Source organism: Procambarus clarkii, chromosome 69 (assembly GCF_040958095.1).
Source record: "Procambarus clarkii isolate CNS0578487 chromosome 69, FALCON_Pclarkii_2.0, whole genome shotgun sequence".
Classification (NCBI taxonomy): Eukaryota; Metazoa; Arthropoda; class Malacostraca; order Decapoda; family Cambaridae; genus Procambarus; species Procambarus clarkii.
In genome coordinates, this window is record NC_091218.1 from 6,205,618 (window position 1) to 6,231,849 (window position 26,232).

The following is a 26,232-nucleotide window of genomic DNA, read 5'->3' on the forward strand; positions in this document are numbered from 1 at the left end:
AGCTGCAGGTCTAGCACCAGCCCCCTGCCATTAGAGCGGGGGCTGGAGCTACATCTCCAGCATAATGGGACTGACTGACCACAGGTGATAATGGGGCTGACACTGATCACAGGTGATAATGGGGCTGACACTGACTACAGGTCATAATGGGGCTGACACTGATCACAGGTGATAATGGGGCTGACACTAACTACAGGTGATAATGGGGCTGACACTGACCACAGGTGATAATGGGGCTGGCACTGTCCACAGGTGATAATGGGGCTGACACTGACCACAGGTGATAATGGGGCTGACACTGTCCACAGGTGGTAATGGGGCTAACACTGACCACAGGTGGTAATGGGGCTGACACTGACCACAGGTGATAATGGGGCGGACACTGTCCACATGTGATAATGGGGCTGACACTGACCACAGGTGATAATGGGGCTGACACTGTCCACAGGTTGAGGACCTCCGCAGGATGAGGGTGTCCGTCAAGAGGCTGGTGGAGGCTGGCCGGGTGGTGGCCGTCCAGGAAGACCAAGATGGCCGCCGCTCCGCTAGGATAACTCTACAAGACGAACAGCTGTACCTCCACTCACTCCTGCGTCAGCCCACGCCCGCCCACCCCCATACCCTCCAGGTTACTTTATTACACCCACTAGTCTTACTGACATTACTGACTTATTGAATTTTGATAACTAATATGATAACATTTTGTTATATAGTTATCAGCACGATTGATTTGATTTCTCTGCAGGAGAGTGAGGTTGTGGACGTGCTGGGCCCCTCCTGCACCCTGGCGTTCCTTGACCTCGGGTGGGCGGGGTCAATAAGAGGGCGGGTCACCATCCGGCTGACCCCTGACACTCCGCTGGCCAGACAGTTTGTGTTGTTGTGTACGGGCCAGTGGGGCCACACCTACCGCAACACTAAACTGTTGTGGGTGGAGTGGAAGGGTGAGCCGGGGGAGTTTGTGGCGGGCGGAGACTACGAGAGTAATGATGGTAAGGGAGGAGCCCCACTGCTGCCTGACCTCCAGGGGCAGTACCGGGAGTCAGACCAGGCAGGAGCTGTGTGGGCCAGGTATGTGCCGGGGGGTCCCAGGAGTGCCCAGTTCGCCATCACCACCAGGGACGACCAGGGTGATCAGTGGTCAGATGTCTTCGGTGATGTGGTGAGCGGCCTGGATGTGGTGAGGGCAGCAGTCAACCACAGTGACATTACGGAGGTGACTGTGGTGGACTGTGGTGTTGTGCTGCCACTCTAGTTCACTGTACCATCACTACTGTGGTGTTGTGCTGCCACTCTAGTTCACTGTACCATCACCATCACTACTGTGATGATGTGCTGCCACTCTAGTTCACTGTACCACCACCATCACCACTGTGGTGTTGTGCTGCCACTCTAGTTCACTGTACCACCACCATCACCACTGTGGTGTTGTGCTGCCACTCTAGTTCACTGTACCATCACCATCACTACTGTGGTGTTGTGCTGCCACTCTAGTTCACTGTACCACCACCATCACTAATGTGGTGTTATGCTGCCACTCTAGTTCACTGTACCATCACTACTGTGGTGTTGTGCTGCCACTCTAGTTCACTGTACCACCACCATCACTACTGTGGTGTTGTGCTGCCACTCTAGTTCACTGTACCACCACCATCACTACTGTTGTGTTGTGCTGCCACTATTGTTCACTGTACCACCACCATCACTACTGTGGTGTTGTGCTGCCACTCTAGTTCACTGTACCACCACCATCACTACTGTGGTGTTGTGCTGCCACTCTAGTTCACTGTACCACCACCATCACTACTGTGGTGTTGTGCTGCCACTCTAGTTTACAGTACCATCACCATCACTACTGTGATGTTGTGCTGCCACTCTAGTTCACTGTACCACCACCATCACTACTGTGGTGTTGTGCTGCCACTCTAGTTCACTGTACCACCACCATCACTACTGTGGTGTTGTGCTGCCGCTCTAGATCACTGCACCATCAATATCACTACTATGGTGTTGTGCTGCCATTCTAGTTCACTGTACCATCACCATCACTACTGTGGTGTTGTGCTGCCACTCTAGTCCACTGTACCATCACCATCACTACTGTGGTGTTGTGCTGCCACTCTAGTTCACTTTACCATCACTACTGTGGTGTTGTGCTGCCACTCTAGTTCACTGTACCACCACCATCACTACTGTGGTGTGGTGCTGCCACTCTAGTTCACTGTACCATAACCATCACTACTGTGGTGTTGTGCTGCCACTCTAGTTCACTGTACCACCACCATCACTACTGTGGTGTTGTGCTGCCACTCTAGTTCACTGTACTACCACCATCACTACTGTGGTGTTGTGCTGCCACTCTAGTTCACTTTACCATCACTACTGTGGTGTTGTGCTGCCACTCTAGTTCACTGTACCACCACCATCACTACTGTGGTGTTGTGCTGCCACTCTAGTTCACTGTACCATCACCATCACTACTGTGGTGATGTGCTGCCACTCTAGTTCACTGTACTACCACCATCACTACTGTGGTGCTATGCTGATACTCTAGTTCACTGTACCGTCACCATCACTACTGTGGTGTTATGCTGATACTCTAGTTCACTGTACCATCACCATCACTACTGTGGTGTTGTGCTGCCACTCTAGTTCACTGTACCACCACCATCACTACTGTGGTGTTGTGCTGCCACTCTAGTTCACTGTACCACCACCATCACTACTGTGGTGTTGTGCTGCCACTCTAGTTCACTGTACCATCACTACTGTGGTGTTGTGCTGCCACTCTAGTTCACTGTATCACCACCATCACTACTGTGGTGTTGTGCTGCCACTCTAGTTCACTGTACCATCACCATCACTTCTGCATCACCATGGACAGTGTGTTTTGATGACAATTTAATTTAAGGACACACCTTTATCACTATATCATCATAACTTCACTATCTTTGGTATTTATGCTTTGGTATCATATACCTGAAAATCACGGCTGTATCACCATCAATGCTATATCTTCTCAGTACTGTAACCTATCATTGCTGTATCACTATAGCTTCACTATCACCTCTATATATCACCATCACCTCAGGGCCCACACTTGGGGTCATATACTGACCATGTTGAGTAACAAATTGTTGGTGTCACTATATGACAGCTGTTGTCACTGTTATATCACCAACAGCTCACTATCACATAACACTGTCACTGCTACACCAACATCATTCCACTTTCACTGCATTATCACCTCACACTGATATATTTCCTTCTTACATTAACTGATATATCACTATCACTGCTACAGCACCACTACCGCACCATCACTGCTATATCACTATCACCTCAGTATCACTGCTATATCACCACTATACTATCACTGCTATATCGCCTCACTATCACAGCTATATTACCATCACCTCACTATCACTGTCATATCATCACCTCAGTATCACTATCACACTATCTTTATTATAATATTATCACTGCTATATCACCATCACCTCACAATCACTCAGGTGTGTTGTGATATTAACATACTGGACCATGGTGTGTTGTGATATTACCATACTGGTCCATGGTGTGTTGTGATATTACCATACTGGTCCATGGTGTGTTGTGATATTACCATACTGGTCCATGGTGTGTTGTGATATTACCATACTGGACCATGGTGTGTTGTGATATTACCATACTGGTCCATGGTGTGTTGTGATATTACCATACTGGTCCATGGTGTGTTGTGATATTATCATACTGGTCCATGGTGTGTTGTGATATTACCATACTGGTCCATGGTGTGTTGTGATATTACCATACTGGTCCATGGTGTGTTGTGATATTACCATACTGGTCCATGGTGTGTTGTGATATTACCCTACTGGTCCATGGTGTGTTGTGATATTACCATACTGGTCCATGGTGTGTTGTGATATTACCATACTGGTCCATGGTGTGTTGTGATATTACCCTACTGGTCCATGGTGTGTTGTGATATTACCATACTGTTCCATGGTGTGTTGTGATATTACCATACTGGTCCTTGGTGTGTTGTGATATTACCATACTGGACCATGGTGTGTTGTGATATTACCATACTGGTCCATGGTGTGTTGTGATATTACCATACTGGTCCATGGTGTGTTGTGATATTACCATACTGGACCATGGTGTGTTGTGATATTACCATACTGGACCATGGTGTGTTGTGATATTACCATATGGGTGTGAGGTGGTGTTATGACCACACATACACCAGTATGATCATACTGTAGCTGGTGTATGATGTGCTCAAACTGTATAGTGATGTCTTGGCTGATTAGCCTAGTATCACGAATATTTATTTATGTAGTTACTCTGTTTTCGACAACACACTAGTATTAAATGTGTATTGCCAATGTATTCCACATATATCTATGTATATTATATTTCTGTACAATAAGTCCTTGCCATGTATTTGTGGATATATATTAGAAGTCTAGTGAATAGCAGTAGCCTAATGTCATGTAGCTTGAAAAACATCCGTATATGCTTACATTATGGAATGCTACATAATGCTGTATAGGAAATATTATGCGAACTATGATGGAGAATGTATAAATTTAGGTCTCGGATGTATTACTGTCATGTATACTGTGTAATTTCCCTTTCATTATTGTTCATTACATTGTCCTCTAACATTAAATTAGATTTTGGCACTGTGAGATGTGTACCACATAGACATGGTTTTGATACACATGTTGTATATATATATATATTTTATATTGTATTCATGTATACTTATGCATAATGACTGGCGGGCAGACCTCTTGAAATCCTCCCTTAACCACTCCTCCCCTCTCCTGCCAGTGTTACCATGTCTTGCCAATATGAATTCTTTGTTCACATATTTTTATATCATGATATAATCTTTTATATACTGAATTATTGATATGTATTATTATGTAAGGTTGTGTATTATGGTCTTTATTTTGTTGATATATGAATTAGAAGATGTTGATCGAGATATGTCTGTATATGAGCTTGAGATGAGGAGTCAGCTGACTCATAGAGGTGGATACAGTGTCGCTCCCGGCCAGCATGGCTCTGGGCGGTCACTCTTTAATTTTCTCAGTCGAGCGCATGTGTTGCCGCTACGGTCCGGGTTTTGTGACCTTATTTGTGTCATTTGACTGCTAGGATATTTGTCATGTTGCAGTAATGTATACCATGGATCAGTTCTACCATTGTGCATCCTTTATACCAGGTGATAGGTGCTGTTATATATCTTAGTGAGGTGGGTACCTGAGGATCTTAAGTGATGTCGTTGTGCTGTATATGATATTGATTCCTCATACCTCATTTGTTAATGGTTGTGACACCACCACCACCCTGTATTGGTATTAGCAGCGTAATAGGCGCTAGTGTCCCACTGCGCCACGATAGAGCCTGGCGTCAGCTAGTGCTGATTGTATGCAGTTTTGAGACCTGTTGATGATCATGCCCAGCTTTGAGAAGCTGGATAAATTATTGAGTGTGAGTTTATAGATTGTATTCTTTTTCATGTTATGTTCATTTATGTTAATACCCAGTAAACTGGAATACTTTTTGTTAATCTTTCACTCCCCTAGACACTTATTGATATTTTGCCAGGCTATGTTTTCCATTGATGCTGTAGGTTACTCCCCCTTAGCATATATATATATATATATATATATATATATAATGTCTTACCTAGTAGCCAGAATGCACTTCTCAGCCTACTATGCAAGGCCCGATTTGCCTAATAAGCCAAGTTTTCCTGAATTAATATATTTTCTCAATTTTTTTTCTTATGAAATGATAAAGCTACCCATTTCATTATGTATGAGGTCAATTTGTTTTTATTGGAGTTAAAATTAACGTAGATACATGACTGAACCTAACCAATTCTACCTAACCTAACCTAACCTATCTTTATAGGTTAGGTTAGGTAGCCGAAAAAGTTAGGTTAGGTAGTCGAAAAAAACATTAATTCATGAAAACTTGGCTTATTAGGCAAATCGGGCCTTGCATAGTAGGCTGAGAAGTGCGTTCTGGCAACTAGGTTCGACATATATATATATATATATATATATATATATATATATATATATATATATATATATATATATATATATATATATATATATATATATATATATATATATACACACACAACTTTAGAACACTTTCCCACCAGGAGATTCGAACCCTAGCCAGCACAGAAGCTTTACAGCAACTGGCATAATTGGTACACCTTTAACCCACTGCACCAAACTCAGACCCTTAAAAGAGATGGTAATTTTGGGGGTATTTAAACCCTCCAAAGATCACCACCTCCCAAGGGCAACTAGAGTTAGTGAGGGGTCACTCACGTTCTTTCATCAAATTCCTGTTAATATGGGAGAAATCTGTGTCTATGCTTAATGCACAACTTGCCTAAACACGCAAGAGAAGTTATACAACTTTAGAACACTTTCCCACCAGGAGATTCGAACCCTAGCCAGCACAGAAGCCTTACAGCAACCTCGAATCTCCTGGTGGGAAATTAGTCTCTAAACTATAAATGTGATGAGGACCCTAGGAGTCCTTAAAGTGTTTCATGCATTGAGGAGATTCCAATGATCAACATGGACCAGGACCAGGTGAGGCTAGTCTGAGAAGAGATCCTCAAGGACTCTAACTCGACCTTGCTCCCAGGCCTTGTACAGTTGCTCTCGTATTTTCTCTGCTGATTCCGACAGCTTCGTGAAGCGTCTGCCACATGTACATTGGCGACGTACGCATTGCATTCGGGAAAGCAAATAGAAAAGATTTTTCTTCAAATGGGCCCCACATTGTGACTGTCTCCTCTGTATCTGAGGTGAACCTTTGGTCAAAACTGTACATATATCTTATGTACGTGATCATTTGATGTATCAAATGTGGTGATCTCACAGATGTTAACAACTACAGACCTATATCAATCCTGCCTAATTTGTCAAAAATATTTGAAAAACTAATCTACAAGCAGCTTTACTCTTTTCTAGCCAAACACAATATACTTAGCTCTTGTCAATATGGCTTCAGACCCAAAAAAAAGCACTAACGATGCACTTATTAGTATGATTAACTTGATTCACGCAGCTCTTGATAAGAAGGAGTTCCCTGTTGGGTTATTTGTGGACCTGCGTAAGGCTTTTGACACTGTCAACCACCAAAACCTTCTTCTTAAATTACATCATTATGAAGTCAGAGGACACTCCCTGCAATACCTCAAATCTTACCTTACTGACAGGCTCCAGTATGTTTCTGTGAATAATACAATTTCTCCCACCCTACCCATCAACATTGGTGTTCCTTAGGGCAGCATACTTGGCCCTCTCCTCTTTCTCATCTACATTAATGACCTTCCAAATGCCTCCCAACACCTCAAACCAATTCTGTTTGCTGACGACACAACCTTCATTTTCTCCAGTCCTGACCCCCTTGCTCTAAATGCCACAGTAAATACTGAGCTAAATAAAGTCCATCTTTGGCTAACTGCCAACAAACTCACCCTTAACATTGACAAAACGTTCTATATTCTGTTTGGCAATAAATCCTCTAATCAAATAAATCTCAAAATAAACAATACCCAAATTTGTAACAAATTAGATGGCAAATTCCCTGGCGTTCTCATCGACCACAAGCTGAATTTCCAGGGACACATTCTAAATATATCAAAAAAAGTTTCAAAAACTGTTGGCATTCTTTCTAAGATCAGATATTATGTACCCCGCCCTGCCCTGGTGACTCTCTATTACTCCCTCATCTATCCATATCTCAACTATGGTATTTGTGCTTGGGGTTCTACTACCCAAAATCATTTACGTCCTCTAATTACTCAACACAAAGCTGCTATTAGGACAATATCCAACTCTGACCCCAGACATCACTCGGTACCCCTACTCAAATCTCAGAATATGTTAGATATTAAGTCACTGCACATTCTCTCATGTGTATTATACATATATAAAACGCTGAACTGTAATGCCAATCCTGACCTCAAAAGATTCTTTGAAGGTTGTAACAGAACCCATGAGCACCACACCAGAAATAAATACAGTTTTGATATTCCTAGAGTACGACTTAATCAAACTAGAAATGCTCTACAAATCAAGGGACCCAGAATGTGGAATGACCTTCCCAACCATGTTAAAGACTGTACCTCTCTCAACCAGTTTAAGATAAAAACGAAGCACTACCTAATAAATTCCCTGTAACCTACCTTACCCCTCTGTTGTCAACCCATGTCTCTTTTGTTTTTTTTCAAAACAACGCTGTTTGAATGTAATTGTCTGTAATAATTTGTAATTGTATTTGTGCTGCATTTTCAGCCATGTTCCCCCCTCTTTTACCTCTATTTTTATTTGTTCTCAACACATTTTATTCTTTATACCCATTAGTATTAAGCTTTAGTCATTAATGTTTTTCCTGCCCGAAACGCTTTGCGTAATTTTTATTTTTTTTTATTTTGATAAAAGAAATATACAAAGTATAGCACAATATATACATGACATGAACCCAAGAACAGAACATAACAACAAAAACATAATCATAAACAGGCATAGAAGAGAACATTGCATAATAAGACCCCAGAAACTCCAGGGACACAAGTCCGAATACAAATAAACATAGAAACTGACACACAACAAACGGACGCATACGGACATGGAAAGACACAACCAACATATTAAGAATAAATCAGACACACATATAAATACACAATGCACATAAGTACAGAAATAGCACAAAGCATAAGCACATCGCACACAAAGCATATAAGTAACAAAAACAAACCATGGCCAAGGCCCAGGCACAACTATATGACAACCCCAAGAAAGAATCCGGGGCGAACAATGAAACACAGAGATACATGTACCCCAAACAAACACCCTTCCAGGAAGAACAGCAATCAAACCAACAAAATGAGTAACAAAACAGCCGCATGCAACTCACTCAAGGTACAAGCAACGGCCCACGTAGGAGCCAACATAGAAGCAAACCCACACTCACACACAACCCCACACACCAAACCGAACACACAACCACAGGAGCAACCACACACACACCCATCACAACTCCCCCGAGGAGGCCCACCGGAGGGCCGGGGATCGAGGATTAAAACAGAAGACCACTCACCCAAAAGCAACCCGACGCACATACCCACCCGTGAACCAACCACGGAACTCGCTCGGAAACGCACGCTGCACCCACCACCACGTGAACCGCAAACGACCCCTCAAAAACCCCAAAAGCCTAGCAACCCCATAACCCTCCCTCCGACCCACCCACACACAATACACAAAGTCAGCAACAAGAAGACAAAGCGTATTGCAGACACGGCGCGACCTCCGCTGAAAGGACAAAAACAAAAATCTCAAAAGGTCACCCCGACACTCAGGTCCACAAACTCCAACCAACACGTCCCGAAACCAATCAAGCAAACCCCGCAACCGCCCGCAAAAATAAAAGACATGCAACTGCGTCTCAGGGAGACCACAGTGCACACACGCATCAGAGGCACGCAAACCCAGCATGCACAACCGTGCATTAGTCGCCAACGACAAATGCAAGAGCCGAAACAACAATTCCCGCTGTTGCGGAGCCAGAAACCGAGCCCCCAGTGCCGCCCACACATCCCCCCAATCGCGACACGGGAACAAACCCTCCACCCGCGGTGGAACATGACGAAACAAAACCCGATACACCGCCTTGACCGACAAGGACAGGAACCCCGGACAACGGCATACCTCCCGAAGAATCGCCACCGCCCAAGAGTAAACCGGGGGGGTACAGACCGCCGCCTCCCGACAAACACCAAAATCCACCAAATAGCTAAACCTAACAGAGCAATAATAAACACACAAACCATTGAGCCCCCCACCCAACTCAAACCCCTGACACAACGAGACCCAAAAGAGCGCCCGAGCCCTCGTGAACACATCAGGAATGCCCACCCCACCCTCCCGCACAGCCAACACCAACGTCGACCGGCGAATTGGGTGGTAACGACCACACCACACATAACGATAAACCTGGCGTTCCAACCCGAAAGCCAGCTTACGATCCAGGGGGAAAACCCGAGCCACGAACCAGACCCGGGACAAAACTTTGCAATTCACAAGCAACGCCCGCTGATAAAGCGTCAACGGGCGTACAGCCAGCAACCCAATCGCAACACCGACACTCCGGGAAACCATATCCCAATTGCAAGCCAAGGACCTCTCATAGGAAGCAAACCAGGTAAGCCCCAAAACCCGCATAGAAGTGACAACCGGAAACCATGACCCCACCCACACAAGGCGAGAGGACCACCCACCAAGACCCATAAGACCGGATTTCGCACGATTTACCAGCGCCCCAGTGACCAACTCAAACCTCTCAACCACAACCTGGACCGCCCCAACCGACCCCTCCGAGGCCAGGAACAGGACTGTATCATCTGCATAACCGCAGATAGGCAACCGAAGACCCGACGGCAAACGGGGGGGGGACGATCAACGGGCATCCCTTGATCGCCCGAAAAAACGGCTCCTGAAAGACGATATACAGGAGCATCGAAAGCGGACAACCCTGCCGCACCGAGCGACGCACAGGGAAAGAATCACTCAAAAACCCATTTACACAGACCCGACTACAACATTGAGCGTACAACATACGCACCCAACGAACAAACAAGGGCGGAAATCCTAGCCTCCCCAACACACGAAACACAAAATCGAGCGACACACGGTCGAAAGCCTTCGACCAATCCAGACAAAGCATCGCTGCCGACAAGCGAGAGTCGGACACGTACAAGAGCACATCTCGAAACAATGCATTGCAATGCAACAAGGAACGACCTGGAACACCACAAAACTGCTCCACAGAGACAACAGACGCAACAACACTGCGACACCGACCAGCCAAGACCTTAGACAGGATCTTGTAGTCGACATTCAACAAAGTAATGGGCCGCCAGTTTGAGAATAACTGTAGATCGCCCGACTTCGGGAGAAGCCGCACAATCCCAACGCACTGAGACATAGGCAGAACACACTCCCGAAGACAAGACTGGACCACCTCCAGCAGAACATCTCCCAACACATCCCAAAAGGTGACATAGAACTCAATAGGAAGACCATCCGAACCCGGCACCTTCCCGGAACGAAACGACCGCACCACCACAAGCAGCTCCGCCAAGGAGACCTCTTTCACCAGACCAGCACACTCCGCAACCGACAACCCAGGAAGGCACCGACCCAAGAAATCCTCCGCAAGTGCGGCGTTCCCAGCCACCTCCGCATACAGCGCAGCCAACTCCTGCCGAACATAGTGCAACACCCCACCAGTGTCCGAAACAACCGTCCCATCTGGCCGTTGCAAGGCCGTAAAAAGAACAGAGTCCCGCGCGGCCCGTACCTTACTTAAAAGAAATGGAGAAATCCGTTCCCCGTCTACTCCTCTCACTTACACGAGCCCTCACACGCACACCCTCCGCCCACTCACTCCGCAACCCACATATACGCGCCTTGCAGTCCACAATCTTATCAAAACAATCAACACCAGCATCGTACCTTACATACAACCTCGACAGCTGCGCCTGCAACAACCGCAGCAACCCAAAGCGCCCAGCAGCCTCGCGCTTAGCAACCACGCGAAAAAACAAACGACACTGCACTTTACACCACTCCAAGACAGACAGAAACTCACAACGCCGGGCTCGAATCCCGACCCACCAACACCGAAACTGACGACAAACACGCGGAGAACGCAACAACCCACAGTGTAGCTTCCACCACCCCGCACCGACCCGCACCTGACTGGGTACCCCAACCCGGACCACCACCAAACTGTGGTCGGAGAATGCAACCGGGACAGTGCGAAAATCATACACCGTACATTCCCCACCATTGACATACACCCTATCGATGCGCGAACGCACCCCACGTGCAGCAAAAGTAAACGACAACCCTCCACCAAAGAGCACGGCAGCGTCTCGGAAACCACATGAACGCACCACCTCCAGCAGCGCACCCGAGACATTCTGCGGACGAGCGCTACAACAATCCCGTGCACTCGTCACACAATTGAAGTCCCCTCCAAAAATCATGCCCCGCGTATCATGGCGCAAGAAAGGAAGAAGCCCCACCCGAAAAAACTCCTCCCTCTCCCGACGACGCACTGCACCCGAGGGGGCGTACACCGTCAAAAACGGAATCACGACCCCCAAAAACTCCACCCGCACAAACAACACCCGCCTATCCTCGTCCAACTCCGTGTGAAGCATGGAGAAGGAGGCCTTACGAGAGAATAACATAAGGGTCCCCCCGAAAGGCGTCCTCGGCGAGTTGAGCACCACATGATAATGCACGCTTAGACACTGCAACACAGACACATCATGCACATTATGCCCCTGTATGAGAGCCACATCCACACGTTGCTCCTGCAAAACATCCAACAGGCCCAACTGGACCCCAAGAGCATTCAAACCCCGAACATTCAAGGACGCACAAACTACAGAGGGCGCCATCGGGACAACCTCAGGACACCCCTAACCCGTCGCGACACACAGGCCGCACTTCATCCTGGACCCCAGGGCGATCACAGTGAACACCGCCAGTCGCCGTACCCAGCCCCACGGACGAGCCCTCTGCCGGATCCGCAGAGCCCCCACCAACCGGAACAAGGGCCGAAGACCCCCGACAGTTACTCTTAGACAACACGACCACCAGGTCCCGGTCACCGCGATGAGCCACCCACCCAGAGGTGCCACCATCAGGAGGCGCAGCTGCCGTCACTGGAGGCACCACAGAAGAAACCTCCTCGATGTCCTCGCCCGCAACCTCCATCGCAACTCCACCCTCCGCCCACAACCGACGAGGCGATGTATCCTGAGCCAAACGACGGCGCTTCACATGAGGCTGCTGATCGTCGGTACAACGACCCCCAGCAAGGGGTGCTCCAGAAGAACCCGACACGGGCGGGCCCAAAGCCGAAGCAGCACGGACACACACACCAGCAACCTCCACAGCATGGGGCCACAGCCTACCACCACGCCCGGAGACCGGAGCAGAAGGAGCAGGTCCAGAAAAAGGGAGAGCACACTCCAGCTCACAGGGGGCATCCACCACGGACGCCGAGGCAATCACAGCTGACGAACCACTGGACAAGGCGACCTTCGTAGACGACGAGGGAGTCGACGCAGAGTCAGAGGGCAGGGAGGAGGACACACACCCCACCACCCCAGCATCCCCGGGCAGCAGACAATCTTCAGCAGGGGAAGCAGGCACCACACCAACAGCAGCAGCCGAGGACCGCACAGAAGCCTCCGGCCGCGGATGCACCTCCGCCACCACCGAACGAGGAACCCCCGAGGTAGGAGCTCCCGTTCCCACAGAGCACACCGGGGAAGCAGACGTACTATGTCCCGACCAAACAGGGACAGAGGGAGCACTTGCTGAACCCGCCGCAGGAACCACCCCAGGCACCTCGCCAGGGCGAGAAGGCGATGAGGAAGCCCCCCGCGTCTCCAAAGGGGGGAAAGTCACCCTCCAAGAAAACGGAGGGAGCCTCAGCCCGAGGAGCATCACAGCTCGCTGCCACATGGCCCTCAGCACCACACCGGAAACAAGTGCGAGTCTGTCCCTGATAAAATACTCTGAGCGAAAGCCCACGATACAGAAGACGAGACGGTACCGGTGACGTAATCTTCATACCTAGCGTACGAATGCCCGTACGCAGCCCGCTCAGCCGACCTATACGCAGATGGTTGAAACTATGAAACTGCACCTCTCCATACTTTCCAAACACAACCCGCAGCTCATCCTCAGAGAACGTCACCGGTACACCATGCACACTCACGTACTGCACGGCCCCCCAGGGATCCGAAACGGCCACAGACACAGCCGTGTCGGTGACTGGAACCGAGTGGCTGGCCCAACGCGCCACAAACTCCTTGTACAGCGAGCTCCTGCAGAAGGTCATCGCCACTCACGTAGGGAAAAGCTTTTCCAGCCCTATCAAATCCTGGACATCCGCTTGAAGCACATCGACGACAGCAATTTCCACAATCGCCCAGTCCACATCCCCTGAGAAGTCAAGGCACGCCGTGTCCACCCGCTGTACGCGGGACACACCACCAACCACCATACCACCAGCCGGGCCCTCCGGCCAGCGGGCGCACCACACCACAATCCACACCCGCCTCCAATCAGCACCAGGCGACAACTGGCAGGTCAAACGAGCACGTCCTGGCCCTCTGGCGGCCAGTGAGCGAATCCCTCCCTTGCTCTAAATGCCACAGTAAATACTGAGCTAAATAAAGTCCATCTTTGGCTAACTGCCAACAAACTCACCCTTAACATTGACAAAGCGTTCTATATTCTGTTTGGCAATAAATCCTCTAATCAAATAAATCTCAAAATAAACAATACCCAAATTTGTAACAAATTAGATGGCAAATTCCCTGGCGTTCTCATCGACCACAAGCTGAATTTCCAGGGACACATTCTAAATATATCAAAAAAAGTTTCAAAAACTGTTGGCATTCTTTCTAAGATCAGATATTATGTACCCCGCCCTGCCCTGGTGACTCTCTATTACTCCCTCATCTATCCATATCTCAACTATGGTATTTGTGCTTGGGGTTCTACTACCCAAAATCATTTACGTCCTCTAATTACTCAACACAAAGCTACTATTAGGACAATATCCAACTCTGACCCCAGACATCACTCGGTACCCCTACTCAAATCTCAGAATATGTTAGATATTAAGTCACTGCACATTCTCTCATGTGTATTATACATATATAAAACGCTGAACTGTAATGCCAATCCTGACCTCAAAAGATTCATTAAAGGTTGTAACAGAACCCATGAGCACCACACCAGAAATAAATACAGTTTTGATATTCCTAGAGTACGACTTAATCAAACTAGAAATGCTCTACAAATCAAGGTACCCAGAATGTGGAATGACCTTCCCAACCATGTTAAAGACTGTACCTCTCTCAACCAGTTTAAGATAAAAACGAAGCACTACCTAATAAATTCCCTGTAACCTACCTTACCCCTCTGTTGTCAACCCATGTCTCTTTTGTTTTTTTTCAAAACAACGCTGTTTGAATGTAATTCTCTGTAATAATTTGTAATTGTATTTGTGCTGCATTTTCAGCCATGTTCCCCCCTCTTTTACCTCTATTTTTATTTGTTCTCAACACATTTTATTCTTTATACCCATTAGTATTAAGCTTTAGTCATTAATGTTTTTCCTGCCAGAAACGCTTTGCGTAATAGTAGCTTTGGGCATTGTATGTACTAGCTCTATCTATAAATCCATCATTCTTTGTAAAATCTCTTGTATGTATGTACCTTACCTAAATAAACATTTATTATTTATTATTATTATTATTATTATTATTATTATTATTATTATTATTATTATTATTATTATTATTATTATTATTATTATGTGTTCAATATCTTCACCATATGATATTCACTTCCTGGCCAAAACTGTACATACAGCTAATGTCCCTATGTGCTCAATATCTTCAACACATAACCTTGACTTCCTGGCCAAAAATAGTTACCAATAAATCAACATATGGTCAAACACTCCACATAATGGACAACAATAAATGGGTACACTAACTTGCACATATATGTCTAATATTGGTAAGTCCCTTGACGATTGTTCATCAATAACATTCCCTGAGGTAATTATGATCAGTCATTCTCGACACCAAGACAAAAGAATATTACATGCATGGAAAGGTATGAGCAATTGGTCATAGGAGACACTGCTAACGACCCGTTGTTGAGTGCCTTAAACACTCCACTGGGATGTTGGGGCAATGTTTACACTGATGCATCTGGCAGCGTGGCGCCTCCCTTGCTGGCTGAGACCCAGTAACAGTCTGGGCTTCACACTCTCCTCCAAATATATCAACCCAGCCTCTTGTTTACACACTGCTTTTGTAACTGTGTGCACCTGTGTACTGCTTTTGTAACTGTGCACCTGTGTACTGCTGTGTAACTGTGTGCACCTGTGTACTGCTGTGTAACTATGTGCACCTGTGTACTGCTGTGTAACTATGTGCACCTGTGTACTGCTTTTGTAACTATGTGCACCTGTGTACTGCTGTGTAACTATGTGCACCTGTGTACTGCTGTGTAACTATGTGCACCTGTGTACTGCTGTGTAACTATGTGCACATGTGTACTGCTGTGTAACTATGTGCACCTGTGTACTGCTGTGGGAGTGGACGGGATTATAGGGAAAGACCCAGCTTAAAAAAGGTGAAACGTATAAGAGTCAATATCTTCACTAGTTTATAATCACATCTCCACCATTCTAGTTCTCTTCACACAATGTGACTTTCCACCTGCAGAGTTCAGTATGGTCATCCCATGCAATTGGTATTTGCCAGAGATGAAGTTATAATAATCTGACCCCATTAACACTCCTATATCTTTGATACGGTCGGATTTGTTTTATGGGTCAGCTAATTTGACTCGCTGCTGTTTTAAATGTTTAATTGTGATCCCTAGACCTGGTATATGTAGGTCAGATGGGATTGTGTCCACGACTATAGAGAATACAGGTCTGAGGTAACCACCCAAGGGAGTGTAGGGTTTGACTACGTTTAGATCCACTGTTGGATAAAAACCCAAGTATATTCAGGGTGACCTGCATGACTGGTTTGATTTCCATTTGTTCTGCCGCCCTCTGTGTGACAAAGGTTTTCTGGGAACCCTCATAAAACAGCCCCTGACTAGTAGTTTCCTTTTCCCCTGAGACAGAGTTAACATGGCTGTTGATAGGGTTGCAGCAGTGTTGGTTTGGGTCAGCATACCCCCACTACTGCCTTCCACTTGACAGTCGTTGTCTGCTGCAGTAGTTTAGGGTTTAACGCCGGGTGACGATGGAGTTGGTCTCCTACCGTCACCCCTTCACATTCCTGCCCGTTGTTGACGTGAGGAGGCTTGGTGGGCTGCTGTCAGAGTGTGATGCTCCATGGGACAGCATTTCCTCTGTCCTTTAGTAGCCTTATGCTTCTAAAGGACATACCCCATTGTCCTTTCGTGATAGGGGCTTAGTGGGCAGCAGTCAGGGTGTGATGCTCCATGGGACAGTCCTCTACCGTCTTCACTAATCATGCTGGATGCTATTTCCTCTTCCTTATGTGTCGTTTTGCCTTCCCTCTCTTCTTCTTTCTAATTTTCATTTCCCGCCGATCTTTTGCATGCTTCATTATTCTTTCGAACATCTGTTTTGACGCCCGGATGTTTGGGGAGGCACACTTTCACCCGTAGAACTGTGGTACCCGACGTTGTGAGAGAGGAGACGCTTTTATTGTCAATCCTCGCCTGCGTTGCTGAACCCGATTTTGACGGACTGACGGTTCTTAAGGTGGTGATTGCGGGGAGTATACTCATGATACACCCCTGGAATAGGGGGGTGGGGGGCCATCTTGCCGGGTGTTCTATCTTCTAATTGTGGCTCCATGGTGGGTATGGGAGTTTATTCGTAAATTAAATTATTTCCTGCTCATTTCTGTGCCACTGAATGATCCTCTTATAACTTCCCCAGGCTTGTGGGGTGGACGATCAAGCCCCCGAGGCGGACTGTGTTGGAAGATTGGGCTCTTTAGCCCCCGCTACATTGGGCCCAGATCAAGCTACTCCTTTGACCCTCATGATTAACCCCCTCCGGTCCCCTCCCACCTCTGTGGTAGGGTTGAGCTCTACGACCTAGGGGATGACCACCTCATCACTTTTAACCCCCCCTCTCTTACTTGGGGTACTTCGTTCAACCCCCCCCCCCCCTACAGCTGCATTTTGCATGATTCCTGCCAGTGCTAATATGTTCCACACCTTGTTAGGCCCTGCTACGTGGACTAAATACTTTCATCTTAACCATCTGGATTCTACACAGCCTGATGATTTCTTCCTCCATAAGCACCTCGTTGATTCAGTGGATACCTCTGTTTCTTTTAACCTCACCCGTACTGGTTCATGTGTCATTGCTGCTCCTTCTCAGGAAGCAGCTGCCCACTTAGCCATATTGTCCAGCATTGGGGAGACCCCTGTTGGGATCTCCAAAAATGCCAGGTTAAATGTCAGTATTGGCACTGTTATCCGCCCGCACTATGTTGCGGCTGGTGTTAGGGACCTGAAAGACTGCCACGAGGATATTAAACATATCCTTGCAGCCCAAGACCATTCTGTCCTCAAGGTTGATACGTTCACCCAATCCTTTCGTGGTCGTCACCAGCCTCTTCGCAACCATGCAAACCATGCTCTGAAACTCTCCCTGAACAGATGTAATAGGACCCATTATCACCACACCAGAAACAAATATCTCTTTGATATCCCCAGGGTCAAACTTAATCTGTGTAAACACTCTATGCAAATTAAGGGACCTAGTCTATGGAACCCACTCCCTAGTGAATTGAAAAGCTGTAAAACTTTTGCGTCATTTAAAAACAAAAACAAAAAGTACCTAATTTCATCTTCGTAGTTTCCTACATTGAGCTTTAAATTTGCTCTGTATCTAGTGTTACCCAATCTCCCAATCTTTATGTACTTAATCCAAACAACTTTATAATTGTGTTCATTGCTGTCTTCTTTTATGTGCTAGCCATTGGCTGTATTGTGCCTGCTAAGTTTTGTTAAACTACCATTCAAGCTGTCATTGCAGTCAATCTGAGCTACCTATGTGCCTTAATATGCCTACAATTTTCTCTCAATTTTTATTTTTTTTCTTGCTATGTAACTGTTATAATTTTTATAAATTTTGCAAATATTTGCCTACTTAAAATTTTCTTAGATTAAGGACCTGCCCGAAACGCTGCGCGTACTAGTGGCTTTACAAGAATGTAATTACTATGCTATGTATCCGCACAATCCCAATGTACCTTCTTGTATATATATAAATAAATAAATAAATAAATAAATAATTTGTGAAGATCACTTTTGATAGTAGGACCCTTCTGCTTTCTATAATTCTTGCTGATGCCAGATGCCAGATACTCCATTCAGGAGTACATTCCCTCTCCTAGACTTTACAATAGGTTATCTTGAGGTTATTTTGAGATGATTTCGAGGCTTAGCGTCCTCGTAGCCCAGTCCTCGACCAGGCCTCCTTATTGTTCCACACCCCCAGGAAGCAACCTGTAGCAGCTGTCTAACTCCCAAGTACTTATTTACTGCTAGGTAACAGGGGCATTAGGGTGAAAGAAACATTTTGCCCATTTGTCTCCTATCTTCTATTCCAACTTCTACCCAGTTATTCATTCCTCAATCCTTGCCCGTTGGCAGGGTCGTTTGTCTTCTGTTACCGGTAAAATAAGTAAAGTAAAGTAAAGTAAATTTTATTCAGGAAAGTACATAAATAGTTGATTTACAAACATAATGTTGGATTTATAAATAGAGCTAGTACATACAATACCTAAAGCCACTAGTACGCATAGCGCTTCAGGCAAGGTATGGGAAAAAAACTTAGAATAAAACTTAATAGTAATTGGGATTTGGTATAAATTATGTTGAAAAAAGGAATAAAAAATACAAAAAAAGGGGGGGGGGAGAACATGGCAGAAATCAGAAATTGTACAAGTTCGTGAACAAACAGCATTGTTTAAAAAAAAAAATAGCAAGACATGGGGTTGACATATAGGGGTTAAGGTAGGTTACATGGAGTTAATTAGGTAGTACTTGCTTTTACTCTTAAACTGGTTGAGGGAGGTACAGTCTTTGACATGATTGGGAAGGTCATTCCACGTTCTGGGTCCCTTGAATTGTAGAGCATTTCTAGTTTGGTTAAGTCGCACTCTTGGAATATCAAATAGGTATTTGTTTCTGATGCGATGCCCATGAGTTCTGTTACAACCTTCTAGGAAGCTTCTAAGGTCAGGATTGACATTGCAGTTCAGAGTTTTAAATATATTGAGTACACATGAGAGGATGTGCAGTGACTTAATATCTAACATATTTAAAGATTTGAGTAAGGGTACCGAGTGCTGTCTGGGGCCAGAGTTAGATATTGTTCTAATAGCAGCTTCTTGTTGAGTAATTAGAGGACGTAAATGATTTTGTGTAGTAGAACCCCAAGCACAAATACCATAGTTGAGATATGGATAGATGAGGGAGTAATAGAGAGTCACCAGGGCAGGGCGGGGTACATAATATCTGATATTAGAAAGAATGCCAACAGTTTTTGAAACTTTTTTTAATATATTTAGAATGTGACCCTGGAAATTCAGCTTTGTGTCTATGAGAACACCAAGGAATTTGCCATCTACTTTGTTACAAATTTGGATATTGTTTATCCCGAGATTAATTTGATTTGAGGATTTATTGCCAAACAAAATATTGAAAGTTTTGTCAATGTTGAGGGTGAGTTTGTTGGCAGTTTGCCAGATATGGACTTTATTTAGTTCAGTATTCACTGTGACATTTAGAGTAAGAGGGTCAGGACTGGAGAAAATGAAGGTTGTGTCGTCAGCAAATAGAATTGGTTTGAGGTGTTGGGAGGCATTTGGAAGGTCATTAATGTAGATGAGAAAGAGGAGAGGGCCAAGTATGCTGCCCTGAGGAACACCAATGTTGATGGGTAGGGTGGGAGAAATTGAATTATTCACAGAAACATACTGAAGCCTGTCAGTAAGGTAAGATTGAAGGTATTGCAGGAAGTGACCTCTGACTTCATAATGATGTAATTTAAGAAGAAGGTTTTGGTGGTTGACAGTGTCAAAAGCCTTATGCAGGTCCACAAACAACCCAACAGGGAACTTATTTTTATCAAGAGCTGCATGTATCAAGTTTTATCAAGAGCTGCATGTATCAAGTTAAGTGCATCGTTAATACTTTTTTGGGGGGTCTGAAGCCATATTAACAAGGGCTACGTATATTGTGTTTGGCTAGATAAGAGTAAAGCTGCTTGTAGATTAGTTTTTCAAATACTTTTGACAAGCTTGGCAGAATTGATATAGGTCTGAAGTTGTTGACATCAGTGAGATCACCACATTTATGGACTGGGGTTACTCTCGCTTTTTTTTAGAATATCTGGAAAAGTTTGGAGTTCAAGTGACTTGTAGAGCAATGCAATGGCATGGGCTAAAGATCTGGAGTTTTTTTTGTAGATTAGAGTTGGTATCTCAGCAAGGGCACTAGATTTGGTCTTAAGGGAAATGATTATGTCAGTAACATCAGTGTAATTAGCGGGCGTTAGGTACAGAGACTGTGGGTAGTTACCTGTAAGATAGTCCTGAACATCAGTACTGGAAGATGGAATATCATTTGCAAGGTTGACCCAATGGATGAGAAGAATCAATTGAATTCAATAGCAGTATCAGAGGCTGAAAGCAGATCATCGTTATTGGACAGGATTATTGGTACAGTGTTCTGTATACTGTACGGGGTGCTGTATAGTGTACAGGGCTCTGTATACTGTACACTGTTCTGTATACTGTACGAGATTCTGTATACTCTACTGTTTTCTATACTGTACGAGGTTCTGTATACTGTACACTGTTCTGTATACTGTAAGCTGTTCTGTATACTGTACGCTGTTCTGTATACTGTATGGGGTTCTGTATATTGTATGCTGTTCTGTATACTGTACACTGTTCTGTATACTGTACACTGTTCTGTATACTGTACACTTTTCAGTATACTTACACTGTTCTGTATACTGTACACTGTTCTGTAAACTGTACACTGTTCTGTATACTTACACTGTTCTGTATACTGTACACTGTTCTGTATACTGTACACTGTTCTGTATACTTACACTGTTCTGTATACTGTACACTGTTCTGTATACTGTACACTGTTCTGTATACTGTACACTGTTCTGTATACTTACACTGTTCTGTATACTGTACACTGTTCTGTATACTTACACTGTTCTGTATACTGTACACTGTTCTGTATACTGTACATTGTTCTGTATACTGTACAGTTCTGTATACTTACACTGTTCTGTATACTTACACTGTTCTGTATACTGTACACTGTTCTGTATACTGTACACTGTTCTGTATACTTACACTGTTCTGTATACTGTACACTGTTCTGTATACTGTACACTGTTCTGTATACTTACACTGTTCTGTATACTGTACACTGTTCTGTATACTTACACTGTTCTGTATACTTACACTGTTCTGTATACTGTACACTGTTCTGTATACTGTACACTGTTCTGTATACTGTACATTGTTCTGTATACTGTACACTGTTCTGTATACTGTACGCTGTTCTGTATACTTACACTGTTCTGTATACTGTATGCTGTTATGTATACTGTACGGAGTTCTGTATAATTTACACTGCTCTGTATACTCTACACTGTTCTGTATACTGTACACTGTTCTGTATACTGTACACTGCTCTGTATACTGTACACTGCTCTGTATACTGTACACTGTTCTGTATACTCTACACTGTTCTGTATACTGTACACTGTTCTGTGTACTGTATGCTGTTATGTATACTGTACGGAGTTCTGTATACTGTACACTGCTCTGTATACTGTACACTGCTCTGTATACTGTACACTGTTCTGTATACTCTACACTGTTCTGTATACTGTACAGGGTTCTGTATACTGTATGCTGTTCTGTATACTGTACACTGTTCTGTACACTGTTCTGTATACTGTATACTGTTCTGTATACTGTACACTGTTCTGTATACTTTACGCTGTTCTGTATACTGTACAGGGCTCTGTATACTGTACACTGTTCTGTATACTGTGCACTGTTCTGTATACTGTACACTGTTCTGTATACTGTACACTGTTCTGTATCCTGTACAGGGTTCTGTATACTGTACACTATTCTGTATACTGTACACTCTTCTGTATACTGTACACTGTTCTGTATACTGTACACTCTTCTGTATACTGTACACTGTTCTGTATACTGTACACTCTTCTGTATACTGTACGGGGTTCTGTATACTGTATGCTGTTCTGTATACTGTATACTGTTCTGTACACTGTAATCTGTTCTGTGTACTGTACCCTGTTCCATATACTGTATGCTGTTCTGTATACTGTACACTCTTCTGTATACTGTTCGGGGCTCTTTATTCTGTACACTGTTCTGTATACTCTGGCTTGCTGTGTTAGTCCTGGGGCCCTCAACCGTTCCTGGTATGGGAGCCGCCATGCCCCGTGTGGCTTGCTGTGTTAGTCCTGGGGCCCTCAACCGTTCCTGGTATGGGAGCCATCATGCCCCGTCTGGCTTGCTGTGTTAGTCCTGGGGCCCTCAACCGTTCCTGGTATGGGAGCCACCATGCCCCGTCTGGCTTGCTGTGTTAGTCCTGGGGCCCTCAACCGTTCCTGGTATGGGAGCCACCATGCTCCGTCTGGCTTGCTGTGTTAGTCCTGTGGCCCTCAACCGTTCCTGGTATGGGAGCCACCATGCCCCGTCTGGCTTGCTGTGTTAGTCCTGGGGCCCTCAACCGTTCCTGGTATGGGAGCCACCATGCCCCGTCTGGCTTGCTGTGTTAGTCCTGGGGCCCTCAACCGTTCCTGGTATGGGAACCACCATGCCCCGTCTGGCTTGCTGTGTTAGTCCTGGGGCCCTCAACCGTTCCTGGTATGGGAACCACCATGCCCCGTCTGGCTTGCTGTGTTAGTCCTGGGGCCCTCAACCGTTCCTGGTATGGGAGCCGATTTACTTCTGAGATGCTTTTTGTCGCTCTGCGTTGTACTTTCTCCACAGCAGATATGTTCTGAAGCTGAGGCCTCTATGCTTGATACAGCAGTCCAAATGTGGCCGCACCAGAGAGGTTTACAGTTCAATAACTTTATTTTCCTTGAAAATAAAGTTGACTTTCTTACTTGAGTTCCCAATTGTTGTGCAACTTTCAATGACTGGTCCCCGTGCATGCAGTCCCCGTGGCGCAGTGGTGAAACCCTAGCCCCAGCACTTCGCGAACAGTATAGTCTGGGTTCGTATCCTGGCCGGGGAGGATTGACTGGGTTCCAATCCTTAACAATACGCCTCTCTTCACCCTGCAGTGAAACGAGTTGACGGGTCGTATTCCGGAGTTATTAATTAAGATTAATATTAATCTTAGGAATTAGTCATATTAGGATAAAGGACCTGCCCGAAACGCTATGCGTGCTAGTGGCTTTACAAGAATGTAAAAACTGGTGGACCATCCAAGTAGTAGGCTTCCATCTGTCTCAGGAGACTATGGAGTTGCGCTCTGGTTGTCGGTCTGGAGTGGCCTCTCCAGGGCGTAAAGCCAGGGTAGGTTGATAAGGGGGAGAAGCTGTCACCCATGCAGCAGGTCCCCCTCTCCACAGCACCGAACGTCTCAATTGGAAAGGCAAACGCCAATAAGATTGGTTCCAGCGCCGTCGCAGGAACTGTCAGAACGAGGTTGAAGGCAACAAGGAACTGCCCCCCAGGGGGCTCCAGCTCCGGAGTTAACCTCGAAGTTGGTACAAGAAGGCACAGGGACTCCAACCCCAGAGTCTTTTTTGTTGTTGTTACTCTTTTTTGTGGGGGGAAAGGAGGATAATTAGGGAATAAAAAAAGGAGGAAACTTAAGAAAAATGGGGGAACCACTGACAAGCTGCCGGCTTCCCGTCTCCGTCGTGACCACTAGACACAAGGTTGCCTTAGGTATTAGGACACTATAGGAATTATCATCATCAGGAAAAGATCATCAAGGCAAATGGGGGGACCTTCGACAAACCACCGGCCTCCTGTCCCGATCGAGGCCACTATAAGTAACTCTCAAGTAAACTCAGATAATTATTACACTTCGATATCTAAGTAATTCCGCCTTATTACAAATTTGTTTAGTACGTTCCTCGAGCCTCCGTGGCACAATTGGTTAGCGCGTTCGGCTGTTAACCGAAAGGTTGGTGGTTCGAGCCCACCCGGGGGCGATTATTTAGGCCAACTCTAGGGGTTGACCTCAGACAAGACCGACATAACACACTTGACAGCGATGTCACACTTGGCCCCGTGATCCAGCCCGTCCTCCTCAAGTCTCCCAACGTCAACAAACTCTCGCGCGTAAGTGACCTTATCCTAACACAACAGAGAACGGCACAGTATGTCAACGTCGCGACCCATCCTCCTGTTTACACAGTAGTTGTTGTATATGCTCCATAGTACAAACGTTGACGTACTAAGTCATTACATAATAGAACTTACTGATCACTTTATAGTCTGAATTCTTAATTATAGTCTTAATTATAGACTGTCTTTATTGTCTGAAGTGAAGTATATAGTTCTTATCACTTTATAGTCTGAACAAAAAAGGCTAAAAAAAAATATATATATTCCAAGGTCTAGTATAGCACACATATATGTACGATATTAGGCCTCAGATAGAGTGTATTAGGCCTAGGAAGGTTCAGTTAGTTAAGGTTGTCTTTGCAATATAAATTCAAAACCTTTTCCGGTTTGTCTAAATTCAATAGTTCAGATTTCTACTTTGTAATAGCGTTGTACGTCGATATGTGTACTTTGGTCCTCATAGTTACTATAAGTACTACCAACACAAGAGGATGGGCTGCAGTTTCACGAGCCGCTACCATTTTCTAGTACGACAATTGTTGGTCTCGGGAAGAGTATTCGTCAAAAGGCGCCATTCTATTAGGAGGACGGGTTGAACATCTACATACCGAGTATTGGCGGCATAACACAACAATTTAGAAAATAATATATAATTATAAACAGCCTCCCAGTCCTTCGGAGCTCATCAACTGTTTAATATGTGTAAAGTCGCCAAAGATTGAGATAACATGTTCGTAAGTACTTGCGTAACTGACTGATGAATCTCGGTCCAGACACTAAATATAATTCTTATGCTTGGAATGTTTACATGCAAGAAGAGTTGCTATAGACCTCAACAAACACGACAGATCAGCCTCCAGGGCTGAGTGGATCCCATACTTATCCTGTAGACCCCATGTATACCTATCCTGTGAGCGTTAGTGCCTCCAATACTTGTCCTGTTCATGAGTGGTAGTGAACCCATACCCATCGTGTGCAGCAGTAATCACATACCCATGCTATGATGTATGTCATACACAGCTGGCTGTGGCCAGTAACCATGATGTGCGCATCCCATGCGTAAGATCAGTACGTACTGGTGCGTTACTGCGCAGAAACACTGATACTTTTATTTATGAAGAAAATATTACCAATTATAATATTATAAAAGATCTATAAAATGTATCATCCAATTA

The 26,232-nt window shown here is 45.2% G+C and overlaps 1 protein-coding gene and 1 non-coding gene across 2 annotated transcripts; both read left to right on the forward strand.

Annotated features, from left to right (window-relative positions):
• The first annotated feature begins 64 nt into the window (after positions 1–64).
• On the forward strand, positions 65–3,718 carry LOC138355798 (peptidyl-prolyl cis-trans isomerase-like). Its single transcript, XM_069311325.1, has 3 exons — positions 65–84; positions 472–628; positions 746–3,718. The coding sequence occupies exons 1-3, from the start codon at positions 65–67 to the stop codon at positions 1,253–1,255; spliced, it is 687 nt and encodes a 228-aa protein (XP_069167426.1). The 3' UTR covers positions 1,256–3,718.
• A 21,129-nt stretch (positions 3,719–24,847) lies between these two features.
• Positions 24,848–24,921, forward strand: TRNAN-GUU (transfer RNA asparagine (anticodon GUU)). Its single transcript has one exon. It is a non-coding gene; the product is annotated as a tRNA-Asn (tRNA).
• Positions 24,922–26,232: the final 1,311 nt, after the last annotated feature.

Excerpts from the sequence above, each read along its gene's own strand:
- LOC138355798 (XM_069311325.1), top strand. The coding sequence starts at position 65 with ATGGGACTGACTGACCACAG. Across the intron at positions 85-471 it reads ATGGGACTGACTGACCACAG|GGTGTCCGTCAAGAGGCTGG; the intron begins GTGATAATGGGG and ends CCGCAGGATGAG. Across the intron at positions 629-745 it reads CCCACCCCCATACCCTCCAG|GAGAGTGAGGTTGTGGACGT; the intron begins GTTACTTTATTA and ends ATTTCTCTGCAG.